Below are 18,001 nucleotides of genomic sequence, written 5' to 3' on the forward strand. Positions count from 1 at the left end.
AAATATCTTGTTATAGTATAATACTGGAAATTTCATAAAACAATTTAAAACAATACATTCACGTATTTTACAATTAGATGCCTATAAACTGGTTTCAGAGCCAAATGTTCATAACAAAGTTCAAAAAACTTACAAAAAGTACATTTATTCAGTTATAATAAAGAATACCCTCCAATTTTACAGGTTCATAGGCAATAATTTACAGGGCATATATTGTTTCAGATCACTTTATCACGGGAAAACAAAAATATTAAAGCATATGGATATCTTCACTCAGTAGATGAAGAATCTCAAGTTAAAGGTCTAATTTATCTTATAAAAGTCTAGAAATTGTGCACAAATTACATAAAATGTAACTATTTTAAATAGTGTATAATTTATATCACATATTAATCAGTTAAAATTACATGAAGGTCAGTTATAAAGTAAACATAAAAATAAGAATGATTTCTATGTATCACTGATAACGAATTAGAAAAAAAATCCAGTCCCATTGCTAATAAAAATAGGAATAAACTGCAAAAGAAATGTTCAGAGCATATAAGAAAACTACAGAAACACAGACATACAAAAGGTTTTTAAAAATTGATGTGTCTGGATAGGAAAACTCAATATTGTAAATATATCAATGATCCCAATATTAATACATTAAAATAATGCGATTCTAATTCAAAATCCAATGGGACTTCATTGAAACTCCTCCAACCCTCAAAAAGATTCTAAAGTTAATCTGGATGAACAAATGCAAGAGAATACCCAAAATTTGTTTCAAAAAAGAAGAGTAATGAAGGTGATCTGAAATTCCAGATATTAAAATGTAAAAAGTAAGGTAAATTAGAGGGCAGTACTGACAGAGAAATTCATGACTCAAAAATAGCAGTCTAGGAAGAGATGAAGAATGTGTGTGAATTTAGTTTCATGAAGGAAGAATTTCAAATTGGTGAGGAAAGAGTAAGTTTTCAATAAATGGTTTTAGGATAACTAAGAAGTTATAATAAAAATGTAATATTTAATACCCTCGAAGTGAAGAACTTCCTGACCATGACCGCTGTCGAGACTGAGAGGACTATATCAGAAAATACTATGCATATATATCATCACATGTTATCACTTCTTGAGGGCTACCACTCGCTGTCCAAGCACTATAAGAAGTGAATTTTCTTTTTGTGAGTTTCTCACTTAATCCTCCAAAGAACCCTATGGAGGAGATAGTATCCCAACTTTTCACAAAGAGAAACTAAAACTTAGGGAGTTTAAGTAATTATAACTAATAAATGCTAGGAAAAAATCAATATATAGGGCAGAGGGTTGCTATATATAATTTCTAAAGAGCTCTTACAAAAGTAGTAAGAAAAGAAAACACATCACCATAGAATTCCAGAAACATTAAAATCAAAGAATTTCTCTCACAGGTCTCTTTTAAAGGTCATGCCATTGTAATAGAGATTGATGATCTATTGGGGGTGATGTGTGTTGGTGATGAAAGCAGCAGCACACTGATGACTTCACAGTGACCCAACCAATGAGACACAGGAAGGCGGGGGTGGATGGTGACAGTGCCTGCAGTGCTGTCATGGCCCATCTGAAAGCACTGTAATGGTTTAGTCATTCATATGTTTTGGTTTATAAGATAATGCTCATAATTATGCTCTTTTGGAATTAATATACCTAAACTTTAGGATATGATTAATCCAGAAATAAAGACTCTGATACTGCATGTAAATAATCTTCTCTGGGGGGTGGCTCAGGTGGTTGGAGCACCGTGCTCATAACACCAAGGTGGCCGGTTCAATTCCCACACGGGTCAGGGAGCTGTGCCCTCCACAACTAGATTGAAAACAATGACTTGACCGAGAGTTGAGCTCCACCCTCCTCAACTAGATCGAATACGACGACTTAACATGGAGCCGATGGGTCCTGGAAAAACACACTGTTCCCTAAAATTCCCCAATAAAAAGAAAAAATTTTTTTAAATCTTCTATAAATTATAGTATATAAATACGACAGCATATTATATAGCTATTAAAATAATGGCATAGATCCGTTTACCAATGAGAAAAGATAACTGCAATATACTGTTAAGGGTAAAAAAGCAAGCCCCTGAACATCATATATTGTATGACATTATTTTCAGTAAGACTGTATACAAATGTCAAATGGAGAAATGTCAAAAAGGAAATTCACCCAAATGTTGGAAATTATTATTTCTGAGTTACAGGATTATTTTACTTTTTTCTTTGTATTTTTTTCTGTTCTGGTTGAAACTGTTACATAAGTCTAATTTTTATTTTAAAAAGTTAAATGCTATATTCACTATGTTGTTTTGTATACGTGAAACTAATAAACAAAGTTAAATGCTATGCAGAAATCTACTAATGTGGAAATATTTTACAACATATTACTGTTTTTTTAAAAAGTACATAAAAGTATAGTCTGTCATACTCCTAATATTGTAAAAAAACAAATTATTTAAAATATATATATATTTATTTTATACAAACTAAATATATATTTACTTAAATATATATTTTATGTAATATCTATGTATTATTATACAGTATATATAAATATTTATATAATATATATGCACATACACACAAAAGGACATGAATTGGGCTATTAAGTGTTTAATTCGGAATGAATAGAATAGTGAATGGTATAAATGTTCATTTTCCTTATCTCAAACTTCTCATTTTTCTGTGAACCATACATATTACTTTCTATGTATTAAAAAATAAAAAGAACTTCAAAAAGGGGAATGCACAAAACAAATTATAGATAGCAAATCTCTAACATGTGAAAATAAATCCAAAGGGAAACAATGTTGTTGAAATTAATATAAGGGCAGACTGAAGGAGCCGCCCTTTCCTGCTGGACTTATAATTTATAAATCCCATCCACATTAGGTAACCTGCCCACCTGTCTTCAATGCAGTGTCAACATATCCCTCGTAGAGCTGCCTCTGTGCAAGTATAAAGAAGTGGTAAGCCTCGGCCCCTCTCCAAGCATTATCTGTGAAACGACTAGTTGTAGACAGAACTTCTTCTTCCAGCAAACCAGCCAAAGCAGAAGTGGCCTAGAAGTAAAGGAGACCATGTTATCTGTCAGCACAGCTGTAACAATGGTCCTTCCAATGAAGAGAACACCTGAAATTGCTATACATTAAAATATGTAAGTTAGCAGATTTAATCATTACAAAACTGGCACGACAGACGTAATTTCTCCTTTATAATTCATATGTTTTCTTCAGTTTTATTGAGGTATAACTGACAAACAAAATTGTTAAGATATTTAAAGTGTACCTCATGGTGATTTGCTATATGTATACATCGTGAAGGGATTCTCCCCCCATGTACGACCAAATTTTAAAATAAAATTGATTAAACTTTAAGTTACTAAGAGATTCATTTTCACATTAAAATCATATACATATTCCAGGCAAGTTTTTAGGACTCACTGATTAGAAAGGATTTACTAAGTGAGGAATTAAAGCGAAGCTATAGATTCGTCTTTTAGAAAAAATAATTTTCAGTATTTCCAAGTAGAAATTTCTAAAATTTGATTACTAATTTCAAATCAGTCATTCCTTTTCCTCATATCATTAAGAAAATAAATGTAAATAAACAAATTAAATAAAGAGAAGTCTGATTTTTTTTTCTTAAACATTTCAGATGATTTAGCATTATTTAATGTTCTACCTTACCTCTGAACTCTTTCCTTTAACTTTTCCTCGTTGGGCATTTTTCATTTGTTCATGGTACTTCTCTATAAGTAAAGCTGATAGTACATAGAGCTTCTTCACACGTAAAGGTTTAGTTCTTTTCTTTGCCTCTTCATCTGCAATCTTTAAATATTTGAAGAATTGGGGGAAGATATTTCTTAATCTATGTGTACAAATATAATAACTTATGAAATTTGATTCTCTAAAAAAAGGAGGAAAGCCAGTAGGATGAAATATAAATACTAGCCACTTACAATAAATATTTTAAAACCCATTTTCTTTTCCTTAGTACTGACAAGTACTTAACTCTTTCTTGGTATTTAGCCCTTGGAGTCAGAACGCATAACAATCTTAGAAAACAATAGAGGCTGTCAAATAAATCAGAATGAAGAAAGCTTTCATGGACTGGGTAACATTTTCCATAACAAAGAGATTTTTTAAATAATGTTCCAAGTACACAGAGATAAGATGGCTTTAATATGGTACATCCTCCAGAAGTTTTAATTTATTTAAACATCTGAGGGAGAATTTTCCTTTTACATTAAAGCAAATGGGAAAAGAACAGAATAGAATGTAAAATTTGCATACATTAATACTGTACTAGTTATCCTCTTGCCAAATGCATGTTATAAAAAGTGCAGTGTCTTCGAAACATGTATTTAAAAGGACTCAAAACTGTATTATCAACAGGATTGAATTCCCAGTTAAGGGATTTTGTACTTTATGGTCCCTAAAAATTCTATAATTCTTTGTTAATGTCAGTATTAAGTAAATACATAATTGTTTAGGTATCAATAAGGTATTAATATTAATAGTCTTGTTAGTAAAAGGTAATAATACTAAGATAACACATAGTTATAGTATTAATACTAGTAAAACCAGAGGGGTTTGCTATAACAAATATTTGTTTCCAGAGAAAATGGAAAATGTGTTCTTTAGTATGTAAGAAAACACTGGTAACTAGAACAGACCAAATACTCACCAAGACATTACATTACCTTAAACATCAGTTTAGCAGCATCATAAAAGTAACTGGCTTTCCGATAGAGTTCTATGGCATCAAGAGTTTTATTCTTTTCCAATAAATGAGATGCATACCTCGCTAACAGGGATCCAATTTCTTTCATACTATGATTCTTAGCCAATTCAACAGCTTTGTTCCACTGAGGGGGAAAAATATACCATGCAGTTACCCAAGCATTTAGTCACATAGGTCATAAAATTCACACAATAGAGCTTTAAGTCTATAATAATAAATAATACTATATTAAAATTAAAAACTGGCATGTTTTTAAAAATCACTTAAATTAAAATAAGAGCAATTAAAAGTTTCATAAGTTAAACATGTATCAAAATGATTAAATGATCTAAGGCTCTGCTTTGCTTACGAAGTACAAAAGGAAAGCTTCAGAGTTTATAATTACATTAATCTTACAATTCTAATTTTGCACAAACTATGAGCAAGAAAAAAATACATTTATAGTAACACAAAACATACAATTTCAGTTAAGAAAATGTCCTATCAGATTTAACATTTATTTTTTAAAAGTTAGTTTTCTAAAGCAAATAGAGCTTTATAAAATACTTCAAGAAAATACTTAAAAGAATACATTGATAGTCAACAATTTCAACAACAATTCTCTATTTTAGTTAAATTCCAGTCTTTAAAAATATCAGGTATACATTTTCTATAAAGGGAAAGGACTATAGAATTGCCAAAATAAGTATTGATAAAGTAACTCAATTCTTTCCTCTTGCAATGACCATTACTTGGTCCTTCTTTGGAAACAAAATCCAAAAATGCAGAAAATTATGAAATTACTTCCAGACAAAAACTTGCCAGACAAAAACTTACGAACACTGACATAAATAAAAAAGCACAGGGTTTATTCATGTTCCCACATTAAAGTAGCTGTGACTGGGTCATCCCTGACGGTGGCACTTCAAGAGGTAAGTGTAAACTCCAATATTTTCTCGGTCCTCAACGAAGTAAAATTCGTGTCAAGCTCTCTAACCCTTACGATGGCAATGGTCTGTAAAGGATGACTATGGAGACTTTAATTTTCAGTTCCTTACTTGGTTGAGATGCACACAAGTATCTACTGCTGCCTTTGGTTGATTACATTTCAAAAATGCAGTCACTGCTTGTTCACACATTCCAACTCTCACAAACATTTGTGCTATTTCCTGTAAGGTTAAAACAATACTATCAGATTTCACATACCAAGGAAATCGCTTATGTTTTAATTTACAAAACTCCATGGGGACCTATCAGTATTAAATTTACTAGTGGTTACGGTAATTTTTCATTCAAACAGACTCAGGGACAGAGGAGACAAACCAGAATGGATGCTGTGGCATCACCTTCTATAAAACCAGGGCTTCCCTGGCTCATGTGGGGTCTGGTTTTTAACTAGGTCCTAAAGATACTGCACTCTTTTCTTCTGTCAGTTCAGTAGCTGGTTTACAGAAACATCAAGTTCTAACGAACCCCTTTAAGGCAATAGATGGTATAATCAAAGGTAACTGTTAATTTGAGGCTTAAGGGAAATCTCACATTCACAGAGCTCTCAAATCTCTCTCTAAAGAATGCCCCAGACAAGTTGGACATTCATGAGGTCCCGAAGCTGGACCCCAAACAGAGCTCTCTCAGAGGGTGGTAGCAAGTAGGGAGAAACCCACCATAGCCCTTTGGCTGTACTCTCCATTTCCAGATAATTTTTTTTTTAATTTCTGAATATCTAATTAGCCAAAGATTTTCTCTCCCCAACCCCACTTCTAAAATACTTTGGGAAATATCACAAAAGTACATTTTGTATCCAACTATCTTTTCAAAAGTAAATGCTTATGTTTTTCTGATTATAAAGTAATACATTCTTATGGTTAAAAAATTAGAAAACACAAAGATGCAAAGTTACTCATAATCTTACTATCCATAGAAGACCTCTCTCAATAGTCTGATATAATTTCCTAATATCTTTGTCCTATGAATATATGTACGTGTGAGGGGGTATGTATATTGTGATCATACTATATGTAGTTTTGTATCCTGCATTTCCCACTTAAATATTATGTACATTTTCCCATACTACTAAAAATTCTAAAACTTGATTTAAAATTTGCAGTACTACTTAAATTTTTTATTTAATTATTATAGCTATAATTACTATTTACTCTGTAATAGTACGATTCTGGATACTCTACAACAATATCTTCCAGCATCATCAGACACCCCTAACAGACAACACTTGTGCGGGATACACTGTCCCTATACTCAAGATAGTAAGTAATTTCAGTTTCCCACTCAAGGAAACACATAGAATTGAGAATACAGGTGCATGAAATGCCATTATTACAGGGATAACGGCTCTAATTCACAATAGGGAAAGCTGAATTATCAGAATTTTATACTCATCTATTAATTAATACACATTTTTGTGGCAGAACTCACAATTGATATAGTCCACACCTTGCAGTTGAGAGCTACTAACTCTGTAGGTATTATACATCTCAGTAATTTACATTTTAGATAACACAAATAAAATACTAACTCATTAACATCATTCAACAATTAATTCAGAGGCTTAACAAGAACATTCAAAACAAAGTTCCAGAGAATTCTGCTTTTAGTTTCTCTTTTTTAACATTAAATACGTACTTTATTGTTACTATAACCTAATAAAAGTCAGGCTATCTTTTTAATTTTGTTACAGAAAATTTCAAACATACATGAACACACACACTAATCCCCAGACCTCGCCTGGGGATTTTGAAGCAAGTCTCTGACAACATAGCATTTCATCTGTAAATACTTTATGTGTTCAGCTAACATTTAAAAGCTGTTTTATAAAACTGCAAGAGTACACAAAACTGTGATTCTGCGAAAGTGGTAGGAATATGACTAATTTCCCCTCCATTGTCAAGCATTCTGTCATATTGATATACTATTTTAACAATTAAAATAAACACATCATTCCATGTCTAAGAAACTGGTTAATTTTAAATTTGCTTTGTTACAGAGGCTACTTCATGACTATGACACAAAAACCTTATAATGTAACCTAACCTCAAAAACTAAAATTTCCACTACCTACTGGAAGCAACTTGTGGTTTTCCGGAAGTGAATTGGCAAGATTCTCCAACCCCTCAAAATCTTCTAACATATAATAACATTCAGCTAAGCGTTCCTGGTTTTGGCCTTGCACATAATATTGTACAGCATTCAACCTATGGGGGAGAAAGAAGAAAACTTTTTAAACTAATGTGAATTTCCTGATAAATAAGCACTTTCACCAACAACTGTTCCTTCGTTAGAATTGCTACTGCTGATCCAGTCATCATCTACAGTTACAGAACGTCTTGCAAGCATATAAACTGGGGGTGGGGGTGATCTAAAGACTGGGAAGCATATTTTAACACATTTATACAGGTTTCAATGAATATTGTGCTCATCTTGAGCACTTCCAAACCTAAAATGAATTTCTGTATCTTAGAAAGAAGAGCAAGGGGGGAAGTCTATCCCCATAGAGGCTAGCAAGCATGAGATCAGAGACAGCAAAGAAGAAACTGTAAAAGCATATACCAGACACGTGGGGGGATTTTTATCTTTTTAAATACCAAAGTCAATATTCTTTGAATAGTCTTAATATTGTTTTAATCTGATACACAGTTGCACTTCCCAAAACTGTCATAAATTAAAAAGCACATTGATCCTAATGAAAACTTAAAAATAGAAGCCAATGATTTCTGAAAAGAGTCTGTAATAAAATAAGCCAACATAAAATACTTTCTCAGAAATAAATCACATAATGTCTTAGAATTGCACAGTGTGGTCGTCTCAAATAGTACAGAGCTGCCTGGAGCTAAGCACAAGCTCTGTGAGTTTGGAAACCCTAAGTGGCACAGTGCTTATCTAACAACTCTGCGGACCTTGTGTCCCCAGCCTGAATCTAGAGCTGTCTGAAGTTTAGGATCCAGGAGGATGGTCTTCATTTCCCTCGCATTGTTTCATAGGTCAGTCCTCAGGCAGCCACATTTCAAGTGCCAGCGAATGGCGGCGGTCCAGACAGGTTACCTACCACTTCTGTCGATCAGCAAAGTAGTCTCCGATGGCATTGTGGGCTTGTTCAAGAAGACTGTCATCTGCATCACCGGACCCCGTTTTCAGGAGCTGGAGCACTCTAAACCAATCTCCTAGTTTCTGCCGGAGGCCAATAGCAAGATCTCTACAAAAAATGGCATTCATTCATTCATTTGACAAAGATTTATCAAGTGCCTACTATGTGCTAGGTTCAGTTCTAGAGCACTGAGGATACAACAGCAGTGAATAGACAGGAGAGGGAACTCTCCAAACATTTTAGAAACTTAACCTGACCAGGTAAGAGGCCATGGGGAGAAGCTGGACTTGGGAAAAGGGAAAAACTTCCAGCCTTTTATTGTCCTGGGTTTCCAACTGCCTTAGCAAAATAATGGTTTAAATAATAATCACTTCTTTTCATCAGTTTCTTAGACATGATCAGGCTTATTTAAAAACCAAATATATATAAATACATTTTGGTTTTTTTTATCTTTCTTTTCAGGGCTTAAGTTGTATGAATGATCGCGTGGAAGTACAAATAATATTAATGAAAATTAGGCATGATGTTTACAGCTATGATATGAATTTCATACATTGTTTTACATAAATCTAAAATGAAACATAAAGAATAAAACCCAATCCGTAAATATGTTTGACTTTGATTTCATGCTCCTTGACAATAGAAAATTAAATAATGGTCTAAACCAAGACAGAGAACCCAAATACTGAGCTGTGTAATAAATGATAAAAACCTCGAGTCTCTGTAGTCATGAATTTTTTTTCTACCAAGTGAATAAAATCTCCCATGGCCAGCCAGTAATATATGCAAAAACTGAGAAGAAAACTGCCCACCAACTACAAAACATAAATTAATGAGGGACATGTGGAATATCTAGGTTGTAATCCAAATGGAAATTATTTTCTAAAAGAAATGATATGATACTGTTAGTCTATTTTACAGTCCTCATTCGTTAAAAAAATAAATAAATAAAATAAAATAAATGAATCATGAACTCTGAAAGTACTCCAGGATGCCTGAACCTTCCTTACTTACCTTCTATCCATATCAAGATACATTCTTTCAGCCTCTTCAAACCTGCCAAAGTAGGCGGCAACTTCTGCCTGCTTCATGGACTCACTCTGCAGGTTGCCCAGGCACTTCACAAACTTAATGCCTTGGTAATCTCTGCAGCGCACAAATGCTTGCTCTGCAGTGTGCAAATCCAGTTTCCGAAGAGCTGCTTCAGCCAGTAGGCGCCTTTATAAAAAAAGAATCAGAAAAGCCTATTGCAAATTACTGATAAACAAGACTGGAACCAAAATTCAACTGTTATGGTTTCATGTGAAACGTGGTGGGAAGTGATTATTTTAACACATTTATACAGGTTTCAATTAATATTGTGCTCATTTGGAGCACTTCCAAACCTAAAATGAATTTCTGTATCTTAGAAAGAAGAGCAAGGGCGGAAGTCTATCCCCATAGAGGCTAGCAAGCATGAGATCAGAGACAGCAAAGAAGAAACTGTAAAAGCATATACCAGACAGTGGGGGGATTTTTGTCTTTTTAAATACCAAAGTCGGGGGTGTGGATTGTCCTCTATGAATTGAGATGCATCTTCAATTCCAACCTTCTCAATCAATGCTCGACTATCTCGCAGGGACCGGATCTCAAAGTTAATTATACAATCCTTGTTTGGATGTTCTGGATTCTAAAAGTAAAGATGAAAAGAAAAGAATTCAAAGTGTTGCCTTTAGAGTATGTGTTCATTTTTCATAGTTAAAAAAAAAAAAAAAAAACTGTAAGGAAATGGTGTATTGTAAGGGAAGCCATGAAGAAACGAAATTCTCATGTGTGGGTCTTCTGAGTTATGTGGAAACAACCACAACCCACGAGTGAAGTCTCTCCTGAGGCTCTCAGGCTACCTGTGGGGAAGAGGGGACACTGGCAGAAGGAGTCCCTGAAGTTATGCAGCCTTGTCTCCCTCAGCTCAATGGTCTGTTCCCCTGGGCTGCTCCCTTCTCACCCAAAGTGCTGCGGCCTCCACCAGAGCAGAAAACATGGGTGCAGGGCACCTACCCCTCACTCTTCCATCTACTCTTTCCCTGACAGGGGCAATGAAACTGTCGCTCCGTGTGCTGTTAGGCAGCAAACAAAAGAAAAGGAGCCAGTTTTCAGCACCTCTTTCCTTTTGTAATTGAGCGGGCTGATCAGAAAAGGAAACTGAAGGCAAGTCTCGCAAGGAAGAGCTAGCTAATGTTCAAAGAAAGAAAACAAGCAGTTATAATGACATCACCAATATTCCACATTCCAAGAAATGAAAAAGTGAAGCATATGAGAAAATTAGAGCCCCTGTGTATAAAACAGCAATGGCCCCAGGGACCAGAGTTCTCCGAAAAGGTGAACTGAGCCCCCAAATCCCCCTGCTCACCTTGATGACACTAAACCTCTGTATCTAGAAACTGACAAGTTCTTAGGGAACTCCTGGGTACAAAGTAAGAAGTGGTATGGAAAGAGCATGAGGTTGGAGTTCAGACAGACCTAAGCTCAAATCCTAATTCCATCATTTGCCAGCTATGGGACAACTCTTTCTAGAACCTGCCGTACCTTCGCCTCTGCCCACCCAAGAAGCCAAAACCACCTTCCCAAAATATAAGCCCAGTCATGTCACTCTCCTGCTTTACTCCCCACTGACTCCAGGAGGAAGTCCAAATTCCACAGCACGGCATAACAAGCTCCTTTATGACCTGGGGCCCCCTCCCCCATTACTTCTCCCCTTCCTTATTTCTGCCTCTGCTACCAATTACACACACCAGCTTTGAAGCCAAGCAGCCCAGAGTAAAATCTTCTCTTTGCCTACTGCTCACTGGGTGTCACTGGCAAATTAGTTTGTCTCTAAGCCTCAGATTCTTCGTCTGAACAAATGGAGATCATAATCAAACTTGCTTCCTAGAGGTATGAGGATTCAATAAGATAACGTGTCAAACATTTAGCACGTCGCTTAGCTGTGCTACTCATAATATTCACAGTCTCAGAACTGACCCAATGCTCTCTTGCTTCAGACCTTTGAAGAGATACACCTACTGACTGAACTAGAGCAGGCCCAACCCTTTTCTGGTTGCTCAGCTTCATGTTTATCTCCCCAACTCTTCTACTTGAGGCCAAGAACTGTGTCAATAAACATTTGCTGAGCCAATGAACAGATGAACTTTGGGTAAAACATTTTACCCACTAGGGCACTTCTACATCTAAAATGAGCTCTATGTAATATCTGCCAGGCACGATTGTAATAACAAATGAACAATATTTGTGATGACAAATGACAGACGAACATCTTATATGAAGACACTTTACTAAATGTTAATTCCCTTCCTTTTCCTTTTGTATTCCTTCTTCCCTGTCTTCCAAGAAATTTATCATGTTGTTTCTTTTTTTTTCCTGATTTATTGAGATATAATTGACATACAACATTGTATTAGGGTTAACATTCATGTTATTTCTTACATTCACGTTATAACACTCATGTTATTTCTTAAAACTGTATGCTTGAAGGAATCTACAGTTCAGCTAAATATTTCCTAGGTCAAGAAGGCCCCCCACAGAGGGAAATAAAGTATGACAATATTCTTTTCTTTATGACTCTGCATGTAGTAAGTCAGATAAATAACAAAACTATCACAGAGAACTTGGTTTCTCTTGTAGTTTAGCACCCCCTACCAGTAAACTGGGCAACGGTACTGTAGATATTCTTTACCCTAACATTAGATATACATAGAATGTGTCCAGTGTATCCGGTTCTCAAAGTACACTTAACTAATTTAAATATATATATATATTTTTTTAAACCCAGATATATCTGATTCCTCAATCCACACTCCTAACTGGACACCACACTGCCTAGTACAAAAATGAATCCCAGTCAAGCCAGTAACAGAAGTATAATAGTTTTTTAAGAATTACCTTTAATATCTCATCCAAAAGAACAGATTTAATTTCTAAATCCTCAAAGTTACAAATATATCCAGAAGTCTGAATGGGTTCCTTTAAAGACAAAAATAAATGTTATATTTAATTTTATAAAATTTTCCTTTCTTAACATATTATGAATTTTTGCTCCAAAAGACGCATTAGAGCTGATGATCTGGCTAGGTCTTATTTTCGGGGAAACACAGTATAGCAAAGAAGTCCCACATCATATGAAAAGTCCATCCTCTGTAACATTAGCCAGGGAGAGTTCCTAATAGAGTTTCTAGATAAGATGATTTAATTTACCAATATGTAAATATATGAGCCGGTAATATGTCTGTCTCTTATCCCAGTGTTATAGAAATAAAGTATAGTAAATGGCTTGTACAAATAAAGTATAGTAAATGAATATTATGGTAAAGTAGCTGCCCTAAATCCCTAGCAGAAAAAAATTGGTATAAATATTATAGAAACTAAAAGAAATAAACTCCCAATATGCTTACTACCTTCAAAAACACTGTAAAAAGAACAGGATAATGTTATCTGATAATGACATAGGATAATGTTATCTGATGATGAAAGTAATTTTTAAAAATATGTGTATCTATGTATACCATAATGAACTAGAAAATAACCAAAATCCAAATGAAATAACGTATCAAATTTATAACTATGAAAGTTAGTTCTTCATATGTGACAGAAACTAAAAAAAATATCATAATAGGAAGTTACCAAAGAGATCAAAATCAGAGGTAAAAATTTGTTCATATTTAGTTTGAATTTAGTATGTCTAAGTTTAAGAATGAGGCTCTTGCATGCATATATGTGTTTATTGAGTTTTAAAATGTATATTTCTTTTAAAAAGTAGAAATTGTTGATTAAAATAGTCAAATTATATGAGAAAATTTATAAAATCCCTTTATTTCCTCAAAAACAGGTTGCATTACACAAAGGCAAATAATATGCTTTTGTGAGCAATGAACACACAGAAAGAATCAGAACAGAATTTAATTCAAAAGGAAAGTGTATATAATGAAATATTTCTTATAAATTATAGAGGCCTTTCATATACTTTGGTTATATTTTGAGACTACATATAAACCAAGTATACCTGTATAAAAATGATTATCATTCAGAAAAATATATTTTGGGCTAGATAAAACAAAAAGAAAGATATTTATTTTCATCAAAAGTGTACTTAACACCTTACTAATCTATACTATACCAAGAAACACTGCTACTTCTTGGGTACACAAGTCAGAAGGTCTCATAACATGTACAATATAACAGGTTTCCTGAAGTACCCTGACTATCCATTCAATTTTAGCACACTGTGACTTACCGAAGTTTGTATGTACCTAATTAAATGGATTTAGGGATTATAGAATCTAATTTGAGCTAACTCAGAAATTGGACAAGTGGTTTTAAAAGCTTCCTGCAAAGAATTTGTGAATTAAACATAATACTGATAATGTAAGCACAAGCCAACAAGAAAAGGCAGAACTGTCACCTCTCTTCCTCCTAGCACAAATTCCTGAGTCAGCTACATTGCACAGAGAAAACAGTAACATCCTAATCAGGCCTGGAAAAGTCAGCTAAAAATTCAAAATTATCAAGTAGACTATTTGAACATGAGACTTGTATTTACAAAGTTAATAATTCCTCCCTCTAAAGTGTGCGTTATGCTGAGACACTAGCTAATGGTACATGAACCATAAATACTAAATGGCATTTTTAAATAAAAGTTTACTTCACCTTGTCAAAATTTATTTTTTTCTCATTCTTTTAAAATTTCTAATTTAGGGACGTAATTCTTCATGTACTTATATTAACATGGTAGGTGACATGTATAATTTTGAATTTCCGAAACACAACAGCTAACAGTTGGTCCAGAGTACATACACTAAGTGACAGAAAAATTCAGAGCCATGTGTGCAACCAGTAGAAATTCAAAAATACAACTTTAAAATTAGTGAGAAAGGGGCTCCCTGATAACCCGGAGAAAGTAGATTAATCACAGTCCACACCTGCATATTGGTAAGATTATCAGGGTGAGAAAACATGGATTAGTGGGTGGCCGAGCCCCTGTAAAATAAGACAAGATAAGCACAGAATGAGGTGGACAAATAGGCAAAAGAGAATGAAAGGACATTTCTAAACCACATTTTTTGGTTAGGTTGTTTTACGCAATCGTGGTAAATAAGACTACTGATTTTTCTTTTTTTTAACTTTGACTAGGAGAAAAATGAAGACACTATCATTCGTGATCATGGTTCCACCTTTGAAGAAGAACAGATAAAACGTTTAGGAAGTACCTTTCAGAGAAAGTACAGAATATTTAAAGGATGAATATTAATTCCACTTAAAAACAAATATTTTTAAACTCTACAGAAATGTTTCTATTCATTTTCAGAAATGTATGCATCCAACACCAATAAACCTCTTGAATAAACAAAGGGGAAATATCCAGGTTTTGATACTTGGCTCACTATTTATGTCTTGTGAATGCTCATTTCTTGTTTTTTACCTCAGGATCCAAGTTTCTGAAAACGTACATTCTTGTCTTCTCCATCATTGCAAACAAATCAGGATTATCTTTGGCCCACTTCATATCCCAGACATCTTTTCGCTCCAGTTTTAACAGCTCGCCAGTAACTTGCTGTCCTGTGCTGTCTGTGACCCGAGCATCCAAGTCAAAAAAAGTCAGAACTCCTGAGATGTCGATGATAGCAAGACGACTACAAATAATGAAATTGGAGAAAGGGAAAATCGTACAATTATTACCAGCAATCACGAATACCATTACCTATAACCACTCTTCTTCAAAATCCATTCATCAGACCTTGAGAAGGTAGAAATGGCTTTAAATAAATTAACTGGCTTTAAACAAATTTTTATAAATTTGATAGAAGACGTGGTGTACTCTATTTTGCTTCCTTGTGAGGAAAAACTATTCAGGGGGATTAAAGCAGCAGGTATGCAAATAATTTAAAATATTATACTACAATTTCTATATTTTGCCCAGTTACAGAAAGACATCTAAATCAAATACAGTAAATACAAATATTTAACTACAAATACAATATAGTAAAACCACACTGACCTATTACAAGACAAGTTTAAAACAAACACACATCTTTGCATTTATTACACACATCCAACAATCCCAACTGATAACTTCTAAATCTGACATCTGCGTGAAGAGAGTTTTCAGACTTACCTAGAGTTGCAATTCAAGGACAACTGGTAGGCTCGACAATTAAGGGAATATTTTTGAATCAAACCAACATTCGGAAGGCTGTATCTCTGAATGGTGCCAGATTCACGAGCCTATGAAAATCACTTTTGATTACTAAAGCAAATTGACCATAATAATATTAAATTATAACTACAAGTCTCTCTATACGTTCATATATTTGTTTTCAAAACCAAAGTGATGGTGTCACAGCGAATTCCCAATTCTGATACTGAATCATGTTACTGAGTACATGTTTCTCTCCTAACTTAATTAAAACCTTTTAAACGTGGAGGAAGGTGATCCGATTTTTTTTCATGTAACATTCAAAAAAGAAGTCAGGAACGTAGCTCTTTAATAATACACACTTTCTTACATCACAAGGAAGAAATATCTAGGGTTATTTATAGTTGCTGTCTAGGTTAATATTCAGGGTACATTAAAGGCTAAAATATAAAGCACTTACTGAATTAAACTTCATATATATGAAAAATGAATAGAAGATCCCCATGTGAAATAGTTGCTACTGAAAGTCTATGTTTCTATCCTATAGCCATCTATCTGATAAAGTTTTGTGGCAAAGGGAGAAGATGATCAGAAAGCAGAGCTACAGTAAGTAGTTTAAATGTGTTTAAAGATAAAATAGAATATAAGTTTGCATGCAAGCCTTAAGGCTCACAGATCAACAGTTAGCACAACAGACAGGAGACATTTGAGGTTCTCAAAGCCCTCTGTGTCTGGAACCATGGCAATGGCACAAAGTGGAAGGTTCCACTCAGCCAGTCAATCTTTCTCTGTCCCCTTTGTATGGAGCAGCACTGCTTTTGCAGTGAGATTCTCAAGAGGGGCCTATCAGAAAAGCTGGGGGAGGATGGGAGAGGGGAGAGAGATTTTTTTAACCTTTTCACTGTTGTTAATTGATTTCAAGTTTGTTCTCCAAAATGTGTCAGACATCCACAGAAAATAATTACAGTATTTATATTTTAAGTAAATACAGTTAAGGTGCTACATTTTATTAAAATAAATGATTACTTTAAAGTATAAAAATGTCCTATTATTATTCATTCTTGAAAAACACAAAAATATAGAAAAATGTACACCTGCTTTCCTAAACTTCCTTCCTGGAACAGTGAGCTTGTGTGGTAAAGTCAAATGCCGCCGTCAGAGGCATGGAAATATCATTCGACTATAGACAAACGACGCAGGGAAAAGTTAAAGTATAAAAGGGACACATGGACTTAAAAGATTCAATATATTGGGGTATAAAACAAGATATTGTTTTTGAAAAAGGGGGTCCTGTGGCTTAAAAAGTTTGAAAAAGAAGTAGTTCTAAAAACTGTTTCTATTTCAATAATGAAAAACAGTTTTAAATGTAGAAGATATATTCTCCATTAGAACTTCTGGCTGGTATTAAAACTATTTGAGTGCATTTCTTATAGTGAGACTATCACTTAGGAATTAAGTCAATTTTTGTGATTGATCTGAGTTGCATGTTATTTTTTTCTGCAAATGTCAGAAACACAACAACAACAACAAATAACACTGCCATATAGCAAAAATCTGAAAAGAAATCAAGAGATGGACAGACCTGTGGACAGACCTAAGACAAACTGCTTAAAACATACGCTATGTTCATTTGGTGAGGAAAAATTAAGACTATGTTCTTATTCTTTTTCCCTTAAATTTGTTCCTGGCTAAAGAACGTACCTGGAACTGGAAATATACACTATTAAGGCTCTGTTTACATAATTCAAATTCAATGACTCTACCAGCATTACTATATTAAACATGTATCTTGAAAATCAGTATTTTCAAATGTCAAAACTCAAGAAAAGACACTATAACATTGATTTTATTTGAAAAACTCAGCAAAATTTGCCACATATTTCTTTATTTTACTGGCCAGCAAACACACCATGTCTTCATTCTAATTCTTATGAAAGTAGCTGAGCCAAAGTACTTTCTCCAGTATAAAATAGCAGGCCACAGAGCCAAGGAAACTCT

General features: G+C 34.1%; 1 protein-coding gene across 2 annotated transcripts in view; it reads right to left on the minus strand.

Moving 5' to 3' along the window:
- WDR35 (WD repeat domain 35) overlaps window positions 1–18,001 on the minus strand; it is a 54,911-nt gene that overhangs the window by 2,161 nt on the left and 34,749 nt on the right. For both annotated transcript variants that reach the window (XM_019755205.2, XM_019755120.2), the window contains 11 exons: window positions 15,983–16,092; window positions 15,290–15,500; window positions 12,757–12,837; window positions 10,371–10,507; window positions 9,853–10,056; window positions 8,800–8,946; window positions 7,816–7,948; window positions 5,798–5,908; window positions 4,720–4,884; window positions 3,704–3,844; window positions 2,920–3,076 (listed from right to left, as the gene is read on the minus strand). In XM_019755205.2, the coding sequence (XP_019610764.2) occupies window positions 2,920–3,076; window positions 3,704–3,844; window positions 4,720–4,884; window positions 5,798–5,908; window positions 7,816–7,948; window positions 8,800–8,946; window positions 9,853–10,056; window positions 10,371–10,507; window positions 12,757–12,837; window positions 15,290–15,500; window positions 15,983–16,092 (1,597 nt within the window). The remainder of the gene's footprint in view (window positions 1–2,919; window positions 3,077–3,703; window positions 3,845–4,719; window positions 4,885–5,797; window positions 5,909–7,815; window positions 7,949–8,799; window positions 8,947–9,852; window positions 10,057–10,370; window positions 10,508–12,756; window positions 12,838–15,289; window positions 15,501–15,982; window positions 16,093–18,001) is intronic.

This window comes from Rhinolophus sinicus, linkage group LG05, assembly GCF_036562045.2.
Source record: "Rhinolophus sinicus isolate RSC01 linkage group LG05, ASM3656204v1, whole genome shotgun sequence".
Classification (NCBI taxonomy): domain Eukaryota; kingdom Metazoa; phylum Chordata; class Mammalia; order Chiroptera; family Rhinolophidae; genus Rhinolophus; species Rhinolophus sinicus.